At 49.1% G+C, this 23,605-nt stretch overlaps 2 protein-coding genes across 2 annotated transcripts; one reads left to right on the top strand and one right to left on the bottom strand.

Moving 5' to 3' along the window:
* The first annotated feature begins 463 nt into the window (after positions 1 to 463).
* On the top strand, positions 464 to 7,954 carry QDPR (quinoid dihydropteridine reductase). The gene is made up of 7 exons (XM_061552806.1): positions 464 to 656; positions 2,158 to 2,250; positions 4,328 to 4,424; positions 5,089 to 5,229; positions 5,945 to 6,053; positions 6,554 to 6,637; positions 7,499 to 7,954. The coding sequence occupies exons 1-7, from the start codon at positions 576 to 578 to the stop codon at positions 7,602 to 7,604; spliced, it is 711 nt and encodes a 236-aa protein (XP_061408790.1). The 5' UTR covers positions 464 to 575; the 3' UTR covers positions 7,605 to 7,954.
* A 26-nt stretch (positions 7,955 to 7,980) lies between these two features.
* PIF1 (PIF1 5'-to-3' DNA helicase) lies at positions 7,981 to 22,416 on the bottom strand. Its single transcript, XM_061552803.1, has 16 exons — positions 22,352 to 22,416; positions 21,226 to 21,369; positions 19,700 to 19,855; positions 18,800 to 18,990; positions 17,912 to 18,194; positions 15,469 to 15,643; positions 14,609 to 14,734; positions 14,021 to 14,174; positions 13,190 to 13,307; positions 12,684 to 12,790; positions 12,422 to 12,561; positions 11,748 to 11,854; positions 11,405 to 11,492; positions 10,587 to 10,732; positions 10,047 to 10,238; positions 7,981 to 9,450 (listed from the first exon to the last, which is right to left on the bottom strand). The coding sequence occupies exons 2-16, from the start codon at positions 21,313 to 21,315 to the stop codon at positions 9,403 to 9,405; spliced, it is 2,121 nt and encodes a 706-aa protein (XP_061408787.1). The 5' UTR covers positions 21,316 to 21,369; positions 22,352 to 22,416; the 3' UTR covers positions 7,981 to 9,402.
* Positions 22,417 to 23,605: the final 1,189 nt, after the last annotated feature.

Here is a 23,605-nt window from a genome sequence, read left to right as displayed (position 1 = left end):
AGGCTATTGATGAACCATGCAAAACAATACTGGTAGGAACCTCCTGGTTACACCAGCCCACGGGATTATTATGTCCGTCGTGCAGGTAGGGGCTGGGTGGGGAGGGTGGGGCTGGGTGGGGAGGGGCTGGTCACCCCGTGGTGCCCTTATAAAACTCAACGTTTAACCTCCTCACGCCGGCTTGTGCCCGCCCTCACAGTCGGGCATATTTGCGGAATACACCACGCCGCCGTTGACCCTGGCCATTGACCGAGCAACCCAACGTTCCTACCAGCTCCCTCTGCAGGAGGAATGTGTTGTGGGCAGGGAACACGAGATCTGGAGGCAGCCAGGGGGGCGGCGGTGGGCGGGGCGGCGGTGGGCGGGGCGGCGGTGGGCGGGGCGGCGGTGGGCGGGGCGGCGGTGGGCGGGGCGGCGGTGGGCGGGGCGGCGGTGGGCGGGGCGATCGCTGTCACCTCGGATGTGAAGGGAGGAGACGGACGCGCAGGCACCACGCGCAGCAGACCTCGGGGGCCGCAGACACTGGGACGACACAGACGCAGGGACAGAGACACACGCAGGGACAGGGACGGACAATGGCGAGGCGGGTGCTCGTGTACGGCGGGCGAGGCGCTCTGGGCGCGGAGTGCGTGAAGATCTTCAAGGCGAGGCAATGGGTGAGGAGATCAACAACAACAACAGGAGATCAACAACAACAACAGCAGCTGCAGCTGCTGCAGCTGTAGGACACTTGTGATCTGCGACTGCTCGAGTGTGGCCCTCCCTTCATGGGGTTTGCTGCTCGCGGACAGCACTGCCCCTAGCAGTGTGTTGAGGCTATACGGGGGATCTTTGTCTCTGTGCGACCTGTGGGAGGAGCCGGAGTGGAACGTCGGGGACGGGAATACCGGAGACGGGCGGTCCTGGGCCCTCCCCTAGGTCGACTCGGCCTCAAACGAGTACCTGGTGCGCTGTGTAAACTTCGCCAGCACTGGGGAGACAAAGGCGGCCGGGCGTGGTGCTGGCCATCCACCCGGGTTGGATTTTCGCCCCTCCCCCCTTATATTAATATATTTTATATTCATGTTTTTTGTAATTTTATATTAATCTATATTTTATATTAATAATATATCAATGTTTTTATATTTTTAACCCCTCGGCTCGGCCAACATTCGTAATTTAATTCGAATTGTAGCAGGCGCGGGGATGTTTTATTTCCTGCCGTGCCTGCTTCTTCCATTCCCTACTTAATAGGGGCTCGCAAACTCCACTTACCGGGTAGAGTTTGATTTACATTAACCGTATACTGTATATATATTTTTTGAAAATATTACGTTTTAGAACATTAAATGGGGGTCACAAGACATCTGGACCACGTCTGTACAATGGTAGAATGTGTTGCTTCATTTGCTTACGGTGGTTTTGGATTGCGTGTCTCCGATTTTACAGAGGTTGTGCCTCCTCCACATGGGGCCAGGATTGTTTAGTGTGTGTGTGTTCTCCCGGTGTTATTCCGGTCGTGGTGTTACCAGTGTCAAGAGATGAGGCGTCATTGCACAGGCAATGCCGCATCATATTCTTGGATCTTTCGGTAAAGTTACGTAGAAGGGAAATAATAAAATAATAAAAATTAAACATTTAGTTACTTCCCTTCTACGTGACTTTACCGAAAGATCCAAGAATATGAATCTCTGCAGTCACAAAAGCTTTAAATCGAAAAGTGCCGCATCACTTCTGTGGTAGAGGATGGATGTGTGCGGAAGGACATAATATCACAGAACTGTATCTGAACACCTTTCAAATGACTTCCTTAAGCCACATATGGAACAAGGAAAATTGATTTCCCTTGTATATGCACTTGCTGCAGACAAATATTCGTACTGTGGTAGTTAAACCGAAATATTAAAATTAAAAATTCACTTCTGAAATTTGGCCAAATGAGTGCAAAATCCTATTTCATGTGTGGTGTTTTTGTGCCATTGGTGACCAGGCTAAGACCATCGACTTGCCACACTAAAAATCCAGTTTGGTCACAGGTGGCTGAAGCCTGGATTCTTTACCGAATATCTTGGCATCATGAGCTCATTGCTGTTGCCCCCTGATCCGTCTGGCATACTCAAGTTTACTTCTCTGCTGTTTGGCGAGTCACCATTTTCATTGTCTGTCCCTCCTTTGCAGTGGGTGGCATCTGTTGACCTGGTGGCCAATGATGCTGCGGACGCCAACGTTTTGGTCAAGCCCAGCGACTCCTTAGCTGAGCAAGCCGAGCAGGTACACTTCATGTGCACGGTAAAGTCAACCTATGGGGGAGGCCCAGAGTGTTGTCAGATAGCAATCGCCACTGATGTCATTGGCCTGCGATTCAGGTCAACAGGATTGAAGCACAGTGCACGAACCTCTACACCACGACACCCCATACCCAGGCAGTCACGTACTCTCACTCCCGTGCACGGTTTTAAATCCCATGGTAGAAACTTATGAGAAACGGTCATTCACACAAAACTTCACGAGATTGCCCATGTGAGTCTCTTAATCGGCGGAATGAACGACGCATTATTTGTCACTGTGTCCTGTGGTTGTGAAGCGCCCTGCTGGGAATTACTGACAATTTAATGAAAACCCCATGAGCCTTACTACAACAAAGCCCCTTCTCACAATGTGGTAGAAACTGCAGCGGCCAGGGGCAAAGGTCTTTCCTCCAATCCAGTTATCTATCCTCACTACACACCCCCTCTGCTGCCTTCCCTCCCATCATCCTCTCGCGCGTCCACCCACTGCAGGGGCCAATAGAAACGCACAGCGGAAATTTGGGCTTGGAGTTTTCCAATAAACACATTGATTTTGTAAAGCAACACACCAAGGCGTGCATTGTTCACTGCGCACGGCGGGGATCAGATTGAGATGGAGCAATCTGTGCAGGCTGAGACAAAGCACTGTGATGCAAGTGCAGCACTGGGCTGACCAGCGTTATGTGTCGCATTACTTATTAAAATTACGATTAATACGATAGCTTAAGAGCACTATAATTGCACTCCGTGGCACTCTAAACGTATATGCGTGCGTTCAACAACACACGCCGAGCATATACGTGCCTATCAACTGCAACCTGATATGTGTGCGTCTAAGATTTTGTAAATCTGCCTATTTCTATTGGCTGCAATCTCCCCATTGACGCCCCTATGATGCCCCTAGCTTGCACAACCTCCGCTCTTAGCAGGCACTGGGAAGTCCATGAATATTAAAAATGCCACCGTTCTCCCAAGAGCGTCGGTGCTGGAGGGCTCCTGCAACTGCTGTTGTCGGCGCTTCCCATTGAGTCACGCAGACTGCTGACGCCAGTGCGATATGAATCCCACACGGGGTCGTAGCCCGCGACAGACTGACGGAGCTGCGTGTCATGTGTCTCCTCTGCGTGGCGAACCATGTGCTGGTACTTGAAAACTGTAGCCATGTGTTGTGCAGGCTTCGTATTCAACGACAATGTTTAGACATGTATGTGGAAACATGCATAGGGTTGTATCAGGGCATTTTTTTTTCATTCTGCAGGGGTAAAAAATACTAAAAGGAAATTCACCAAACATCCAAAGCTGGGCCTCTATGAAAAGAGTCAGGAGGGCGTGTGGCACAGTTTGGCGCCAGCTATCATCGAGTGCGGTCATATCGCTACAGTTCTCTGCGTTGCGTACAATATCTTTAAAACAGCGGCGCTATGCCTCTAAATAAAATTAACACTAACCGCTTGCGCGTTCCGAGATTCAGCGGTGAACGGGACCCACCCTGCAACTTGCAGACGTCTAGGAATGGGAAAAGGGTTAACATCTACTCACTAACAGACCTTGCCCCGATGATAAGCGGGGGGTGGCTGTGTGTTTGCTGTTTTGTTCAGCCGGATAGAGGGGGCTAAACGAGCGCAGCATGGGACTAGAGAAGAGATGGAGTGATGTGGTCTAAGAAGATATGGAGCTGAGTGGGCTTGCCAATAACTGGTACCAGCGGTGTCATAATCTGCTTCTGTGGAGGAGGCTCATGAAGGACGCTGCTACTGGACAGTTGGAGGCAGACGCCCTCCAGCAACAATGGAGGGCAGAGGAGCGACGCTAGCTGGGCGGCTAAAACACATACAACTTGGTGTAGTAGAGGACACAGATGGTGCATCGGTCAGTCAGCTCAGTCAGTCAACCCATGGCACCTGGGTCTGTCCTGTGACCTGCCAGTGGGCGGTCGACACTTCACGTGGCCTTAAAGTGCATATAGCCTAGCACAAGCACCGTGGTGACATCACTACCACTTCGTGGCAAATGACGGTTGTGTGCTGCCTGTGTGTGTGCCGTCTGTGCGAGCACTGCAGGTGGCAGGTGAGGTGGCCGCTCTGCTGGGAGATAACAAACTCGACGCTCTGCTCTGTGTGGCTGGGGGCTGGGCTGGGGGAAGTGCCAAGTCCAAGGGTAGATGCGACAACACCACCACACTGATCTCTAAACTCCAACCTTGTAGCCCAGATCATAATTGCCCTGTGCTCCTTTATTAAATTTGATAACATCGTAGTGTTTTTCCCTGTTCATCATCAGTACTGGGGTGGCACTCACCTCATTGGTAGTCACATGTAGTTGAAATTCCCATTCCCGTGGTAGAGTATAGTTTATCCATATTATTACCACTGTTAACCTCTCACACAATGGTACTAAACGTATCAGCTTTCGAAGGATGAATGTGTGATATGAAATCTCTTATGGAGATGAGTGATTTGTCACATAACCGAGCAGCCAGACATTTGTTTTATTTGGTGTCCTCAAATACATGTGACAATTAAATGTTTTTACCCCAGAAAATTTCCCTGCATCTTTCAACTCACAATAGGAAACTAAGCTAGCAGCATTCAAATCGTGAGTTAAGCATTGTTTGTGCAAATTGGTTAAATGAGGCTGCTTAGCCACTAACCATTTTATCCATATGATCACCCCTGTTAACTTCCTTGCCCGCACCTCTGATCAGCACGGTTGGCTACATACGGTGCGAAATAAATCCAATATACATACATACAATGGCACTAAATTCATCAACTCTGTAACACTTCCCTTCACGTTTCCCCGTGTCTGTGTGACTGTCCAGCGATGGCTAAGAACACGGAGCTGATGTTGAAGCAGAGTGTGTGGACGTCGACCATTGCCGCTCAGCTCGCGGCCAAACACTTGGGGGAATCCGGGCTCCTTCAGCTCACGGGAGCCAGCGCCTCCCTGGGACCTACGTCTGGCACGAGCGCACAAGCACACACACAAAAACAAAGACACGCGCACACACACACACACACAAAGACTCCCCATATAGCCTTAACAGACTGTTGGGGCAAGTGCTGTTAGCAACCACCTATGAAGGTAGGTACAGTACACAAGGGGGTGGGTGGCCAGCACCAAACACGGCCGTCTTTGTCCCGCTGAGTCATCCCAAGAGAGTTCCAAGACAAGTTCAGACACCACTTGTTATTGGTTATCAGGTTCTTCACGGCCGCTTTATAACAGCTGCTTTAAAATCACCTCAACCCAAGTTCTAATCCTGGCAAAACACCACGCGAGTGAAATTAGGAATTCTGGACCTGGCCTGGATCTCCTTTAGTTCCACTTAGCTCTCATTGAGTACCTGGTGCTGTAATCAATTTCAGGAACAGGCATGGTGCACGGACGTGGGGTTTGTAACGTCACCCTGCCCTGCTTCTTGCCTCCTCGAATAGGCACTTGCTTTCAGCACTTGGCCAGGCAAGCAATGACACGTAATTTGTATGCATGTGTAACGTAGAGTGGTGTTCGTGTGTACGTGTGTGCGCGTGTTTGTGAAGTGGTGTGCGTGTCCGTGTAATATATGTAAAGTTGAGTGTGTGAAGGATACATTTGTATATTTTTGTTTTTGTGTGCATGTGTACACTTGGTGCATTGCGTGTATAATATATTGTCCGTGTGTGCTGTACGTACAGGTATGATGGGCTACGGGCTGGCAAAGGCGGCCGTACATCAGTTGACCACCAGCCTGGCGGCCGACGGAAGCGGCCTTCCTACCGGGGCCTCCGTGCTGGCCATACTCCCGTACGCATAAACATGCACACGCGCGCGCACGCACGCACACACGCGCACGCACGCATACACATGAATCCATGCATGACATACAAATACGTGCGGCCACACTCTCAAGCATGCACACACAGACATAGATAGACATTCGAGTAAACAAAAGTGCTCATATGCCGCAGACATTTATGCATGTGGACAAACACGCACACACATACAGATGTGGCACCCAGAAACTCGCACGCACTCACGCACACACAAGCCCCTGCATGCGGACACACGAAATACATACACATGCACACATACATAGACACACGTGCACAGACATAGCCTAAACGCACGTTTCTATGTGCACCCTTGCACACGGACACCACTCGCAGCATGTACACAAGACACGCTTGTGCAGACAAGGCGACGCTGAGAATCAGACCCAAGGGAGTGCGCGTGTTCAGTGGTGGCGACGACATTCTAAGAGTGCCGTGTGTGTGTGTGTGCAACCCCTCCCGTCCCGATCGCAGGGTTACCCTGGACACGCCGATGAACAGGAAGTCCATGCCCAACGCCGACACGGGCACGTGGACCCCGCTGGGCTTCGTGGCCGAGTGAGTGGCATGGCTCGGGTGCCAGGGGAAGCCCCTGGGCTGGGGGGTGCAGCGGGGTGCTCGCTGGGGCTGTGTGACTGACCGTGGTGTTTGCGGGGGTCGCCTGTGGCGTGTGGAGTATGAAACCCATTGAGCCCAACTGTTGGGGGCAGTCCTTGGGTTGAGGGCCAATCGAGCACAATTTGACAAGAGTCCCATTTCAGTGAATGCCTTACCTTTTAGTAACATTTTATACATTTGGACTTTACACCGTGGTATGAAAAATATTTGTTTAATAAGCCACTTTTGACTGAATGCAACATATACTTCGTTCATTCTGTAATATATCAAATACATTGTTACATTTTCTAAATAATGTCCCATACATACATGTATAATTTGCAACTGGGTGTGGATGGCAGATGCCTTTTCCAGTATTTTGTTGGCAAAGGTTGGTGGATCATGGGGAATTTGCGAGCCTCTTAAACAAGTGGTTCTGGAAGGTGGCCGGGAGATGGAAAATACAGAAAGTTGGGTGGCGTGAAACTTTGTTCTGACTGTGGAGTGTTGTCTCCTCAAACTAAACTCTTAGCTTAAAAGGGACATTGAACATAGCCCCGTTGCACGACCCACGAAAACTAGACTCTTATACATTTCTGGGTAAACAAACATTATAAACGTGACAATATTTTTTTAATATCAAACAACACGTAAATGCCCCCTTAGGGATGTGTTTTTGTATGTTTTTAAATTTATTTTGCACCATATGTAGCCAACCGTGCTAATCGGATGTACGGGAAAGCACGTAGCACTTGCTAGAATCACTCATCCATGCAGTTTGTAAGGCCAAATGGGGGGTGGGATCTGTCTGTTTGTGTGCAGGACACTGCTGAAGTGGGCTGGTGGGGAGGGGCGGCCTGCGTCGGGGAGCCTGGTGCAGCTGCTGACCGAGTCTGGAAATACGCAGCTGCTAACAGTACAGCGCTGAATGCACACGCACAGACACCAAGACACACTTACACCGGGACACACAAACCGACACATTCACACGTGGAGAAAAATGCACGCATCCACTCGCACACACAACTGCGTCCAACTCAGCCTCACAAGAACCAAAGTTAACGTGACCCTAATGACCCCACCAATGACCTAACACTGTACGTCACGGCCCAGTGCACATGCGAAACACATGACTGTGTACAAACCACTGGATAACCCATGACTGGCGTCAAAGTGTACAGTTTTGATGTGACCTTGTCGAACATGTGATTAAGCGATTGAAATGTGATGCTTTTTGTGAGATGTATTTTGAACAATAAATGTCGCAAAACAGTTCAATACTTTTAATATACCTTTTTGCATCTGCACACACAAGGTATAACTTCTTCATCTTTATTATAAAATTTTACAAACTAAAAGTGCCTGTACATAATTGCTAATTTGTTTTAAAAAATGCATAAAAGCTGATCAGACTGCCCAACAAAGTAAATGGTCACTTTGTGGTGATAACCTGGCCATACAGGCAAGTACGCTGCTGCAATCTGAGGTAGACGAAAGGTTTTCAGGAAACACTTCATTCACGTACAGACAAGTAGGATGGCTCGTTCTGGACGGTTCATCTCACAACTTGTCTACAAATTAAATAACGAGCCGTCTTGTAAACCTCTTCAACTTCAAAACGATCTCAGACAACACAAACCGAGTCCTCTATTTGTCCGTCAGTTTCAGCTCATCGTTCAAGAGCTGTCGTCGCACGTAAACTCATGTAAACAGATGGACGCAGATGTCATGTGCAAACCGCCTTTGCTCCTGGCTGGCAGAAATACAAGCAGTTTCTGCGTTCCACAACATTTTTCCTGATTTATCAACACCGCCCCACCTCGCTTACTAAGTGACAAGATTACATCCTTCTTGCCGAAGACGGTCAATACTTAACTTAGGTGTTTTGCACTGCATATGTTACAGTTCTCTAACTTGTTTGCAAGAGACAGGTGACCAAGAACTGAGATGGCAGGGGAGGTGTGCCCCGCACTTCGCACACCCAGCCACCAGACGTAGATCGTTAACGACGGGTTTTAGCTGTCATTAGAGTTCTCAACTCAATCAGAAGGTTGAGGGTTAAAATTCTAACTGTGATTTGACTCGGCACATTTCTTCCAGGGCTATAAAACATTAATTTCGTAGGAATTTTAACAGTGATCTGTGGGAAGTTAACAGTTATCTATCGATAAACCAACCACATCACTGGAATGTAGAATTTCCACCGTGCACTTAGAGCCGCCAACAAGACCACCCGACACTCATTTTAGCAGGAAGACGCTGATTTTATATAAAAATGAGTCTTGATTTGACCCTTGACTGGGATTTCAACTCTTCTGTTTGATGGTGAAGTACTCTGACAACAGCACTATCCGTGCAGATTCCAATGGTATATGTATAAAATACAGTCTTCCAAGAGAACACATCCTCGAGTTAAAACAGAAATGCATCACTCGTAATTAAGCGTAACAGTTGATTACAGTAATTGCCTGTCTGCACCGGCATCTCAAACACTTAGTGCATTTTATATATATTAAAAAAGCCTTCGCTTTTGCTGCAGAATTTTAACAATTCATCAGGAGTCCCGTAAGTTTGCAATTATCAGACCCAGGCCAAGTTGAGTTATGCCAGAAGCACTGAGCTTTGCTGGAGTGTTGGTAAATGGATATGGTGGGTATGACCAGTGTGCGCAGTAAATCAAAGGCACACCAGCACATCAGCACCAGCACATCAGCACCGTGCCGCCGTTAGCCGTTCTCAGAATCTTCTCTCTGCAGCCAGTTGTTGAGGGAACCCTGCGGGGGAGGCAGACTTTATATTACTAAGAGTTTTTAATTACTTGGTTGAGAAAAAAATCCGTGTAAGTGTTGAATTGTGTTTGTTTATGATGTTGCTTCAGAGTATGTGTGATTTAATCACTTCCAATGCACAGTGGCTGGTACGGGTTGTGTTTTGACCATATTTTTTACCATAATGTGCACACCCTTATGACCTTCATGTAACAGATGCCTCATAAATTCAAACTATAGTATATCATATTTATACACTTATACTAGCCGCACATATCCTTTTAATCCGAACGACCATCCCTCCCTCAGTCTGTGGAGTGATCTTGCAAATAACAGTAATTTAACAAGTCCGCGTCTGCTGATAAGACCCATAATGTCAAGACTGGTCCAGAGTTTGCTTGCTTAAACATACGATTCTGGATAATATTGGTTTGCACTTACATTATTTGTCGTATCTACAGGTGGAGACGCAGAACAAAGTTCTCGTACATCTTTCCACCCTAAGTCTGGTCAGTTGCCAGATGTGCGCACCCTCTGACTCTGGCTAATTGCCTTGTGTGCCTATCCACAAAGGCACCCGGGTGCACAGGGCACATACCCACCTGCGTGAGTGGCGCCTCCCGCCGCAGCGCGGCGTAGAAACGCAGCACGTCCGGGTCGGCCCGCACCACGCAGGGGTCAAAGTCCACGACCCTCAAGCCCTGGAGCGAGCGGGCGCGCGACAGCGCCACGTACGCCTGACCGCACTCGAACACGCGACCCAGGCACACCTCCACGCAGTCCAGAGACATGCCCTGAGGACAAGATCCACCACACCTCGTAAACAACAGGGAAAAGTGCTGTCGGATAACATTCTAATGCCGGCACAAGGGGAGGTGTGCCCAGCACCACTCACTCTTGGCCACCATTGTCACTGAGATGCAAATGGACATGTTTTATCGGTGTGTTTATGTATAAGTTCCTTTGTCTTTGTGTGCGTTTCGTAAATCTCAACATGTTTCTGTCTTTTTGCATGTCTGCATGTCACTGTATCCGCATGTTTCTCTGCATGTCTCCATGTACATCTCCGTGCGTGTCTGCATGTCTGCATCTGTCTCTGTGTCTGCATGTCCGTGTCTGTATCTCCGTGCGTGTCTGCTCGCCTGGCTCTTGTGAATAGAGATGGCCCAGGCCAGACGCAGAGGCAGCTGCTTGCGGGTGACCACGTTTCCTCCCCCGGCACGCACCACCCAGCGCTCCGCTTGCACCGCCTGCACCACGCCACATGCGAACCGCACCAGTGGCAGGCCTGCACGCCACAAAACACCCCACATACAAACAGGCACGCACAACAACCGCCATTCGACACTAAGTGGCGGTGACGTCACCACGGCGCTTGTGCCAGGCTATGTGCACTTAAAGTGTACACACACACATATACACGTACGTACACAAACTCGCACGTACAAATACACAACAATGCACTGGTACAGACGCACAAACACACCACACAGACAAACGAAGACAAACACATTGCATATGCAGACATTGCATACCTGTGAGTGTAAGTGTGTATGTCTGCATGGGTGGATACGGATAAAACATTTTACTGGTGGCACACCACAGGAAGGGGAGTATAGTCAAGGATATAACGTATGGAAAATAATAGGGCAGAGGAAAGGAAGAGAAAAGAGAAGTGGGAAAGGAATGGAACAACGCGATAAAGGGACACAAAAGAGGAGGATGGGGAAGAAAAGGCTACAGATGAGCTTCAACGATGCACTTAGCAGCGTCTATTTTCCAGGGGGCGAGGAATTCAGAGTGGGTGTGGCTACACAAGGCCCGTGAATGAAAGCTTTAACTAATTTAGATATGTAGATGTATGTTGAACTTCTTTCACGCCCTACGTAGTCAGCTGTGCTAATCGAAGGTGCGGGATGTGTATGAATGCATGAGCATGCGACTGTATGGGTGCGCGCACCGCATTTCTCGGTGCTGAAGTCCGTGACAACCCCACGTGCGCCGTTCACCAGACCCCTCTGCACGTCCAGGTTCTTTGTCAGCATCACCTGCGGGTGCAGTGGCACTCGCGTCACACGTGGACACGCACACAACTAAACACGACCTCGCGATGTCAGCACGGCACACTGTCACACAACAACCCAATCGCAGACATACAAGCGTATCCACCTTCACACAACGTTACACAACGTCACATCCACACAACTGGATATACAATGACACGCACACTTCCATAGACGAGCAACCACAGTAGCACACCGTGTCGGTGCACCTCAGAGTCTCTTTACAACGCAGGCCCTCACCTGTGCACCCTTGCGCAGCTGCAGGGAGGCTTCGACAGGACACATGGCATCCAGGGCTTTTGCCTGACTGGGGTCGCTGTCCAGTGCATCAAACATGCGCGTCTCACCTGAGACAAACAGAACCACGTGGCAACAATCACCGCCAGTCACCTCTGACGCAATCAGGAATTTGAGCCTCCGCTACTGATGGAAGTGAACACAAACCCAGGGGTCTGTGGTAGAGTGCTCCAACTACTGTGCCGCTGCTCCCCATCCCACACAAAGACAAAGCTCACCCGTGTAGCCTTTGATAGACTGATGGGGCAGGTGCTGCTAGCGAGTACCTATTAAGGCCGGCATGGCACACGAGATGGTAGGTGAGGCCAGTATCACACCCGGCCACCTTGTCTGTCTCGCCAGTGCTGATGTTTACACTGCACCAGGTACTCATTTAAGGCTGAGTCGACCTTGGGGAAAGACCCAGGACAAGTTTAGAAATAATCCACTGATGTTCGACCTGGCTGGGAATTAAACTCTGCTGGACAGGTTCGTCACGCAGTGTGCTAACCACTGCGCCACCGCTCCAGCCAACCTCGGCCATTGGGTTTGTGGCTCAGTGCATGGATCAGTGCACCGCGGCTCCGTACCCCCCCGCCCCCCCCAACTCGTACCCTCAAAAGCATTCACAATCGTACCGGGCAACTTGGCCAGCTGACAAGTATTGATGAGCTGCACATCGTCGCGATGAGTGCACAACCTCGTCGCCAGGATCCCGTCCTTCTCGATCGCGTTGTTTTTCGTGGCAACGAGGCACCTCGTGACCTCGTCCGTGCACCTGAACGACCACACGCGCGTACGAGGCGCTGCACGTGCATGTAGCAGTGCGTGTAGCGGTGCGTAGCGGTGCGGTGAGCAGTGGAGTGGCGTGCTGCGCTTGCCACACTGTGCGAGCCCCACCTGCCAGTCCGCACCATCTGCAGCACCCGAATGAAAGCCTGGTCCTTTTGACGACGCACCTGGGTCAGCTCCATCGCCAGATGCACGCACCGCCGCCAGCTTTTGGCCTGCACGTATGCAAGCACGAACGGACCTACAGTGTTTGGTATTGCATTCACTACACGAGTTGTTCAATAAATGTTAATGATGGAATACATTCTTGCAGGAATCGCCAGCTCTAAATTTATATTAAAAATGTTCCACCATTGTCAAGAAAGTGAGAAATGTCCTTTCATGTAGGATTGCATCGCATTGTATCAGCGAACGGCCCCTGTGTGACTTAATTACCGGCTGCCACTTGGCGATTGAGGTCAGGAATAAAACCGATAATGTATGTTGAACTTCTTTCGCACCATACGTCACCAACTGTGCTAATTGGAGGCGTGCCAACTACTACACCACTTCCCACACACACACAGAGGTATTTGCACACGTACATGAGCACACTGGTACGTGCGTACACACACCTGAAAACTGAAGGTGCGCTTGACAGTGCGGTCTCGTGATACAGGCGGCAACTGCAGGAAGTCTCCGCTCAGCACCAGCTGTATCCCTCCAAACGGCTCGTCACGACCTCGCACCGCCCTGACACCGCCGCCACACACACCACACACCGTGTGTCATGCAGAGAGCATTACACACCACACGTGCAGCTTGTTACACACCACAAACACCATGCACGCATATCACACCATGCTTACATCACACACCATGTACACATAAAACCATGTATACACCACACACAGACACCATTTAAACACCATACATAAACCATGTACACCACAAAAATTGCACACCACCATGTATTATACATCATGTACACATTACACACCATATAAACACTACACACAACGTGGACTATGTATACATCATTTACACAATGCATTCGCCATGCATATAATCTGCATGGATAGCACAACAATAGAGAACACCTGAATAGTCACATAGACTGTCCAAGAGCAGTTAAGCAAGCATCTATTCACGCAAAAAAAGTGTGGACTGCACCATGCCGATCCGCTTCCGGTGTGCGAACATCAGCACTGGGGAAGCATTAACTCGTTTAAGGTTGGATCAGCTTCAGGCTGGCCCAGAATCGGTTCAGATAACACTCGCCACTGACGTTATCTACGACCAAGGAATCGAACTCGGGTCACCGAGTGCACAACACCACTGCTCCCCGTGCAAACACGCACACGCTCATCTGCCCCTTCGTAGTTCACCCCTTGGCGCACTGGCGACTGCCCGCGCGTGTGCGCCTCACGTAAGCGTGTCCCACTCGAGTCGCGCGCACGCCCTACCGCGCCACCGCCTCCATCTTGTCGAAGAAGTCCGCGGACACCATGGACACCTCGTCGATGATGAGGGTGTGGCACGATCGCCAGCGCTGCAGCACGCCCGGTCGCCTGGCCATGGTCACGCACTGCTCCAGTGGCCCCACTCCCGAGCCCATGCCTAGGCAGACAGATACCTCATTTCCACGGTACAACCGAGAACCACCTGCCTGGCACAGCTCAGGAGGTGCCAGGTTGTTTTTCCAACTGCAGAAGCCGAGCCGCTGACATCATCACACGCAATTAGTCGTGACACGAGTAGATGACCCTGTCCTGATAGTGGACTGACTTGTGTCACAATGAATGCGTAATTAGCCCCGCCCCTGGCTCTGCTTGGCCCCGAGCCAGATTGAGATGTCTCGCGAGGACACTTTATCTGATGTGAAACTACCGGTTCTGGCTCGTTATGACTCGGTTATGGCTCACAGCCAGTAAGGAAAAAAAGAGATGAGATGGCGTGCTAAATCAGCTCGTGTGCAGTTGCTTGGTGGATTATTCCATCGTAGGATCGTGCCGTCTATGACAATATGCACTCACACGGTCAATGGCTCTCACCGGCAAAGGCGTGCAATGTCATGCCTCCGATGTGACAGGCAGCCACACCGGTGCTCGCGGTGGCGATGGTACTGAGAGGCGGCAGGGTCCCCATGATCCGACGCAGTAGAAACGACTTTCCAGTGCCTGACACATGCACATAGACACGCGATTAGACACGCGACTCGCACAACCTGTGGAAGGCTCAAGATCGCTCCTTCCCCTTTGTTCCTACATTGTAGACACCATTGCCTCGCTGTAATCCTTGGTATCCAACCACTCCAATGCCCATCTAAGTAGCTTGTCCTCCACCTTCATGCTCCAGCAGTCTTCTGTGCCTCATGCTATCAATAGGTATCAAGAGTAATGCACATGCATTGCTGGGTTTAAAACTGGGGCAGCCTCACATGACCAAACCAGGTTCTCGAGTCTAGCGAATGCCTGGTTTCACCACCAATTATTATATGGGAAAAATAGAAGTATTGAATGTGTCACTTAATCAGGGATAGCTGAATTCTTAGGAATAATATATAGCTCTTATAAGTAATTGTACTTACATTAAAAATAACACTATGAAAATGTAACAATGTAAAATTTTGTTTGCTATGGCCTGGCAAAAAGTGGTTTGCATGATGCATGATCAGCACCTCCGATTAACACGGTTGGCTACGTGCGATGTTTTTGAATTTCAACATACATACATGCAGTGCAGCACCCAGTGGCTTGGTATTGTGAAACAGTGTGGCATTCCTTGGTGTGGAATGGTGTTGGATCGTGCCACACAATGAAGACCAACCACACACTGCAGTGCAAAAGACACGGTGCACTTTCCACACTTCATATCTTTGTGTATACGTGTAGTATTAGTGCGGCGTTGTTACCGGCGCTCCCTGTGAAGAAGATGTTCTTCCTGGCCAGGACTGCTTCCAGCACGGCCCTCTGCTCTTGCGAGAGGCTCACCGAACCACCACGTCCTACGCGTGCCACCCTGAGCAGGTCTGGCAGGTTATCTGACGCTCCCGCGATGCTGCAGTCTCTCAGAGGTTTCTTGGGGGTCTGGAAATAAAATAAAAACAAGACATCGTTACATCACACAAGGTGCACACCGATAATGGTCACTCCCGTGAGAAATCTTGACATTCATTTTTACACACCTGCATTTTCTGCGAGCTTGCCATTTATCCAACCTTAGCTCTGGACACCACCAGTATTACACCCGTACATTGTTCACACCCAAGGTCAAAGAAAATGCGCTATCTCCCATATTTATTTTAAAGCCTATGACTCTGTGCTTGACCCACTGTAAACACGTATGCGATGAACTAATGTAACAGTGATAATGTTCTTTTACACATCCCATCATATGGACCAGGAATTGATGCATTTATGCATTGAGAGCTGTTAATTTTAATCGATTTAGTTGTGGGTGTGCTCAGCTATCAATCAGAAGGTTCGAAATTCAAGCCATAGTTGGACGTTGACTCGGACCACCATTCCTCAGTGGTCAATTCACTAATTCCTGAATTAAATTTTGATTGGTTATTATAATCACTATATCAACTATTTATAAATCAATTGAAAACTGGAAGTCATATTTTCCCCCCTCTGTTTGCGAGGCACTACACTGTAAATTGCAGCTATAATTATTGAATAACTCATGCTCTGTGCTCTCTGGTCTGAAGAATGGTCATGATTTGAAATACTACCTCATTACAATATATATTTCTGTTTCATATCTCTTTGTACTGTTTGCCTTTTGGTATTCTCTGGTCTAACATACTGAGACAAGGCCATAAAGAAGGATTATCAGTTTCAACGCATGTTGTTTGCATGTTTTACCACAAGCACGTGTAGTTAATGCAGACTGAATGTCTTTGCAATGGGTATCTGTTTAGTGTTTGAACATCTTAACACACTCCTGTATTATTTCCGGAAAGGGTAAAGTCTTTCATTATTATTTCTGTTATAATGTAGTGATGTAAATGGAGTCACTATGGCGTTAGCACCAGCGACTGTCACAGGAGTGGAGCTGTGTGTCTTGGGCCTCTCTCGGGCACCAGAGTGGGCATGCCATGGAAGCAGGCCCGAGGGGGCATAGTCCTGGTGACGGTGAGAGAGAGGTCGAGTGAGGACATGACAGTCTGGGTGACCCCGAGAGGGCACGTGACCAGACAAGGTGGCAAGGGGGGCCCAAAAGGAGGGGAGAGGGACACGTGATGTAGGGGCCAGAGTCTTCAGGAAGGATCTAGAAAGGGGCGTGGCCAAGGGCGGTGCCTGGCCACGCCGCGGCCCATAAAGGCCGAGTGCCGAGCCCCGATCCGGGCTGTTCTCTGGAATCAACCCTCGGCGCTACGTCTCTCCGATCTTCGGTCTCCGCTCGGCATCCTGGGTCAGTCAGGATGTTACTGACTGAACCGGTTATACAGTGATACCTCGGTTCACGAACTTAATTCGTGAACTGACTCTGGTCGCGAACCGAATTGGTCGTGAACCGAGGCACATTTTCCCATAGGGTTCAATGTAAATCCGGTTAATCCGTTCTGACCTTTTTTTTTGGTTTTTGAAGCACAAAAACATGAAACAAATTACAATACACATTAGTACTGTACAGTATAGTAATGTATAAAGAGAGAACACTAACCTTGCTTGAGATGACTTCAGTAAGCACTGAAACGGGTGAACTGTACAATACAGTAAGTACAGTATTGTACAGTACAGTAGTACAGTACTGTATGTGCTAAAAAGCACACCAAAAAGCAAAAAGTCACTGAAAGTGTCTTCACAGTACTCACAGTACTTCTTTCTGTGTCTCTTATTCTCTCCACGATCTTCCTACAGGAAGTCACGACCGTGTGACAGCCTGGAAATAGCATTAAAATGGCCGCGGCTCCTGTTCGTGAACCGAAGCGGAGTTCGTGAACCGGAGCATATTTTTATGAACTTTTCTGTTCGTGAACCGAGTTGTTCGTGAACAGAAGCGTTCGTGAACCGAGGTATCACTGTATAATTACCCTGTTTGGGTCTAGTTAGCACGTGTACATTTCTCTTCTTGGTTCTTTCGGTAAAGTCACGTAGAAGGGAAGTAATAAAATAATAAAAATAAAACATAATAAAACAATTCTCACGACGTGTACATTTATGTAGTTAGCCCTGTTAGGGCTGTGTAATAAACGTTTTGTCTCCAAATCAAGTGTGCGCCTCCGTGAAGAACACCACAATAAGACGAAAGGGGATGGAAGCTTTTTGTTTACGTGCGCCTGTACACCACAGCTAACGTCGATTCATTAAAAAAACAATCGTAACAATTCCTCTCCTCCTCCTTACCGACTCGACGTGCCCGTGGGGGCTGCGTGCTCTCTTGCTCGCCGTCCCGGCAACTCCTCGCCCAACGTTCCCGTCCGGACGGGCGGCCAGGGGCTGCCTCGTCCCAAGCGGGGCTCCTCCGCCGCCGCCGCCCCCCGAGCTGCCGCCGCCGCCCGCTTGCGCAAGCCGTGCCTTCTCGCGGGCCGCCTGCAGGTCGCGTGCCGACAGGGGGCTTACGGTGACGAAGGAGCGGGGTGCTTCTGACAGGAGTCGCTTGCGGTCGGTGCCAACGCTGGATACTCCACTGGGTGGATGGAGAAGGGCACAGGAGTCCGTAGAGTTAGTGGCGGAAAGGAGAGTTCAGGCATTGCGTGAATGCTTTCATTTTATTTATAAAGATATTTTAATAAAATGAATGCAATGAAAAAATGCAATGGTAAAAAGGATGAATGCAATGGTAAAAATTATACATTTTAAAAACACACGAAAAATATAGTTAACTTTTGCAACGTACATTTTGTTTGTAAAATAAAGTAATAATTTAACGTAGTTTTGTTTCATCTCATTGGGCACATGTAGACGCCATTCTAATTTAGAAAAAAAATTGATATTCTAAGATTATCGTTTATCAAATATGCATTTTTCTATGTGCAGTTCATACCAACATGCTCTAATCAGGTGACGGTGCATTCATTCACTTCTTTATTGTTCGTGAGTACCATTAATAGTGGGGTGCACATGTTGCTTATCTAGTCGAACCAATTACCCCGTACAACCTCTCCCAGGCAGTACGACTCCTATATCCCCCAAGAGTCCTGCCAATCCTGCTGCCTGACAGCGGTGAGAGAGCTTTAAGCAACTTAGATCCCACATCACGGAACTGCCTCGGAGTGCTGGATATGTGCGTACCTCTCCGCCATGGTCTTGCCGGCAATCGTGCGCAGGAACGCCTTGAGGCGGTCGGGGGGGCAGTTTGAGAGAAGCAGCTGCGTGCTGTGATGGGGCAGCCGCAGGCCGCCCTTGCCTTCGCGCACGAAGCGTGAGTGCACCACAGCGTCACGCAGCCAGAACCGCTCCGCGCTCCGACCAGGGCACAGCACCTGTGTGCCCACACACCAGAGTCCTTGATTGCAAGGCTCACGTGGCCACTGGTGGCCTATGGTGGCCTTTAGTGCGGCCCCTGACGTGCAGCCCCCAACAATACTCAAATGTGAAAACACCCCATCGCGCTGTCAAACACAATGGTTTCAAATGTGTGGCGGCGCTCACACTGATGTCTTATCAGCGAGAGTGGCCCCCCTCTGAAAATTAGTAAAAAACAATCCCACACACAATACAGTGGGTGTCCTGTCTACAATTCCATCTCCAGTCAAGCTATACTCAATGAAGTGAAAGCAAAAGATCCCTGTGCCTCCACATAAAAAAGTGATACATCGGCCTATTGGCTTTCCAGATCAATATTATCTGGCGAAAATTGTTTAAGGAAACAAATTCTGAATTGATTTCAACCTTTTGGGCTTCAATAGCAATCTGGCTTGCTAAACCATATACTGCTGGGCGACCAGACATTTTTGTCAAGAGCACACCATCTCATATATCCACCCTACACAACTCAATCCTTGCCAAAGGCTACCTGCCATGCAGTCTTCACGAGTGTACGACGTATACACGTGCACCTGTCAAGAGTCCAAAACGCTTCAGGAAGAAGGGTAACCAGATTATGCCGTATTCACGGAGCACACCCCCCCCCCCCAACCCAACCATTTATTAACGTGGCTCTGGCCACCTCAGTACCACAACCCACATCACCTGCAGCTGCAGCTCCCGCACTTCACTCCTCCCCAGCATGAGGGTCGCGTCGCGCACTGCCTTGCGTCGGACCGACTGGCCGGACTTGTCAAGCTGTTCGATGACCAAGGAGCAGCAGATCTGAGCCTCGGGCTCATCCATGCCTCCTTGAAGGAGCTGGGCAGGGGAGATGGCGCAAGGGGGGTGGGGTGCATAGCAGTTGAAGCGGCACTTGCTCGTGGCAAATAGATTTCAACGCTGCACCTGCAATTCGCACGTTGCAATACGTCACATAAGGAACATACACTGGCAGTAAGAGTACACTTTGTACGTATGAATTGTGTAAGATATATCATTAATACACACAGGACACAACTCATCAGACATGATATATCCACTGCTGGATAAAGCCCCCCCCCCCCCCCCCCCCCGAAATCCACGAGCTCTCACACAAACCAGGCCTAAATAAAACACATTAGTAATAAATAAAAACAATTATTTACTAAAATGGAATGGTGGCACAGCTATTGCATAAAGAAAGAACAATCATATACAGGATTCGAAAGAAGAAGTTAGACTCGGAGCCATGCGTCTGCCATGGGTTATTCAAAGTGACATTTCCGAAAAAGGAATATGACAATGAATGCAAAAAATATGCTCAGTCTTAGATTTGCTGATGACGGTCATCACAACAGATGGAATTTAACTACATGTAAACTCTGTGGTAAAAAAAAACATAATAAAGAAGACTGCATAGATGGGCTCATGATAATTGAGCAAAAACAACGGTCACGTACAGAGAGCTCGCAAACCAGTTTAAAATATATGTCAGAGGGGCATAATTGGAAAGTAAATAAGGATATGTACATGAAGTACCTAGGTCAGTTATTGAAGGCAGACAGGGATGGAAATTATGTAAAAAAATAGGCGGACGAGAGCAGGTTGGGGTTCTTTTGTAAAACTGGAAAATGACAAGTAGCATACCAATGTACTTAAAAGAAGCAGATATTTTAATCACGGTAACTTACTTGCAATGCCGTATGGATCAGACGCAGGGCCATTGATACATGTCACTGAAAACCCTAAAACCCGCCGCCCAAGGAATCGTGGACGTGCATGTTTGGGGTTACAGACTCCTGTGCACGTCGTTGTCACTAGATGGGATGGGTTTACGACGGTCCAGAATGATAACGGGGCCGGCAAGCCAATGGATGCATGTGCTACTTCAATGAGATTGTTGATTGTTGTATAACGAGAAGATGGAGCACTGAACTCATCTCGTGGGCGAGGAGCGAGGTGGATTTTACATCGCAGGAACGCTAGAGTTGAGGATGATGATGATGATCACCACGCAATTGCATTTCACACTTTGCAGGTGCAACGTGGACGCCCACGCCACGCGAATATGCACGTTTATAATATTACTCTCAGCACAATCATGTACTTTACGAGTACACACGTGTGTATGTTGGGTATGCCGTGTATTGTACGTACTGCACATCATTGTGTGCGGTATGCGCAGTGCCTAATCTAGTGATGGGACTCACCTCCACTCTGCATGCGGCTCTCCCGGCTGCGACAGCAGAAGCCACGTGGGAGACAGCGCAGCGACTGGTGGCTGACAGGTCGTGTGTCATGCAGGCGGAGAGACTGGCTGGCTGGCTGATTGGATGTGAGGCAGGCAGCAGTCACTGGGTATCAGAGTGGTTGGGAAACAGGCAGGCTCGATGAGTAGCAGACAAAGAGGGTAACTATCAGTCAGGCATGGTGACGAGCAGACACACAGGGTGACTAGCAGACAAGACACACAGGGTGACTAGCAGACAAACAGGGTGACTATCAGTCAGACATGGTGACGAGCAGACACACAGACAGGGTGACTAGCAGACAGACAGGGTGACTATCAGTCAGACATGGTGACGAGCAGACACACAGACAGGCAGGGTGACTAACAGGCAGACCGACAGGGTGACTAGCAGACACACAGGGTGACTAACAGACAGACACACAGGGTGACTAGCAGACAGACAGGGTGACTAACAGGCAGACAGACAGGGTGACTAGCAGACACACAGGGTGACTATCAGACAGACAGACAGGGTGACTAGCAGACAGGCAGGGTGACTATCAGGCAGACAGGGTGACTAGCAGACAGGCAGACAGGGTGACTAGCAGACAGACATGGTGACTAGCAGACAGACAGGGTGACTAACAGACAGACAGGGTGACTAGCAGACAGACAGACAGGGTGACTAGCAGACAGACAGGGTGACTAACAGACACAGACACACAGGGTGACTATCAGACAGACAGACAGGGTGACTAGCAGACAGGCAGGGTGACTATCAGGCAGACAGGGTGACTAGCAGACAGGCAGACAGGGTGACTAGCAGACAGACATGGTGACTAGCAGACAGACAGGGTGACTAACAGACAGACAGGGTGACTAGCAGACAGACAGACAGGGTGACTAGCAGACAGACAGGGTGACTAACAGACACAGACACACAGGGTCACTAGTAGACAGGCAGACAGGGTGACTAGCAGACAGACAGGGTGACTAGCAGACAGACAGGGTGACTAACAGACACAGACACACAGGGTGACTACCAGACACACAGGGTGACTAACAGACAGACACACAGGGTGACTAGCAGACAGACACACACACACCGGCATGAGCCTCAGCACCGGGCTACTGCTGCTGCAGCTGCCACCAACTTGAACAACGAAGGGACATTTAAACCAAAACTCCGCCCTTGCAGCTCGCCAGCCAATGGGAGAGCAGCGCGCTGCACGCCAAGCCAATCAGGCGGCTCGGCGTGCGGCTCTCTCAACCAATCAGAGTAGCGCGAATCAAGAGCTTTCACCGGACCGACCAATCAGGGCGTAGCAAATTTGAAATCGCAACGGATTAAGTTGGGCGGGGTTTAGCCGCGCGCCATGCGGCGCGGCGATTGGGTGAGAGGGGCACCACGTGATCGTGGCTCCGTCACGTGCGCGATATTAAATGCTGCCACGTGACGATTATCGCGGTATCGCGATGTTGTTCTCGCAGCACGATATTAAATGCTACCACGTGACGATTATCGCGATGTTGTTCTCGCGACACGATATGAAATGTTACCACGTGACTATTATCGCGATATCGCTTTAACTCACTACATGAACCCATTGATGTTATTGACTTTCATCGATAGGTCGCTCAATATAAGGCTGTTATTTTCAGTATGATGTATAAAAAAAAATAATCAACGCATTCGTCAATAAGATAAAATACACAATCATCAGAATATGTATCTGTACTGGAGGAAACCGATCAGCTTTTTTTCACAGATGTCCGATCATACAGAATATAATCGGCGGCATTTCGAGCAACGGACCGTCATGTGCTCTGAAGAAGGGTCATTGCCCGAAACGTCGCTTATAATTACATAGCTGTCAACCCGTACGGTTTAGCCCGTATTCCTGTGCAGGGAAATTGAGTTTTCAGGTCCATGCGGCGTACAGCCGTTTCAATAGGGCAACATTTTCTTTATATTCAAGTATAAAACAATATTTTTATTATTGTATTACTTCCCTTCTACGTGACTTTACCGAAAGAACCAAGAATATGAATCCCTGCAGTCACGAAAGCTTTAAATCGACATTTTCTTAGTCTATGTGTTTGTGTTTTTCCCTTGTGATGGGATTTTGTAGGGCGAACGTTGAGATGTATAAGGGCCACGGGGTGACCAGTGAGGTTTGACTTGGTCTGTAATAACGTAGGGCACTGATAAGGGGTTGACTGGTATGTAATTAAAGCCGCCGACGTCACATAATTCCCATGAAGTTTTACAAATAACTAAATCTATGGATTATACAGGGTAGATTTTATGTAGAACCTTAATTAGTGATTACAGTGTTTTATAACCGTTGTCAGGATAC

This window comes from Lethenteron reissneri, chromosome 17 (assembly GCF_015708825.2).
Source record: "Lethenteron reissneri isolate LAM-NWPU_2019-01 chromosome 17, ASM1570882v1, whole genome shotgun sequence".
NCBI classification, from domain to species: Eukaryota; Metazoa; Chordata; class Hyperoartia; order Petromyzontiformes; family Petromyzontidae; genus Lethenteron; species Lethenteron reissneri.
Note: the sequence above shows the minus strand (reverse complement) of the source record. Positions and strands in the feature narration are given on the sequence as shown.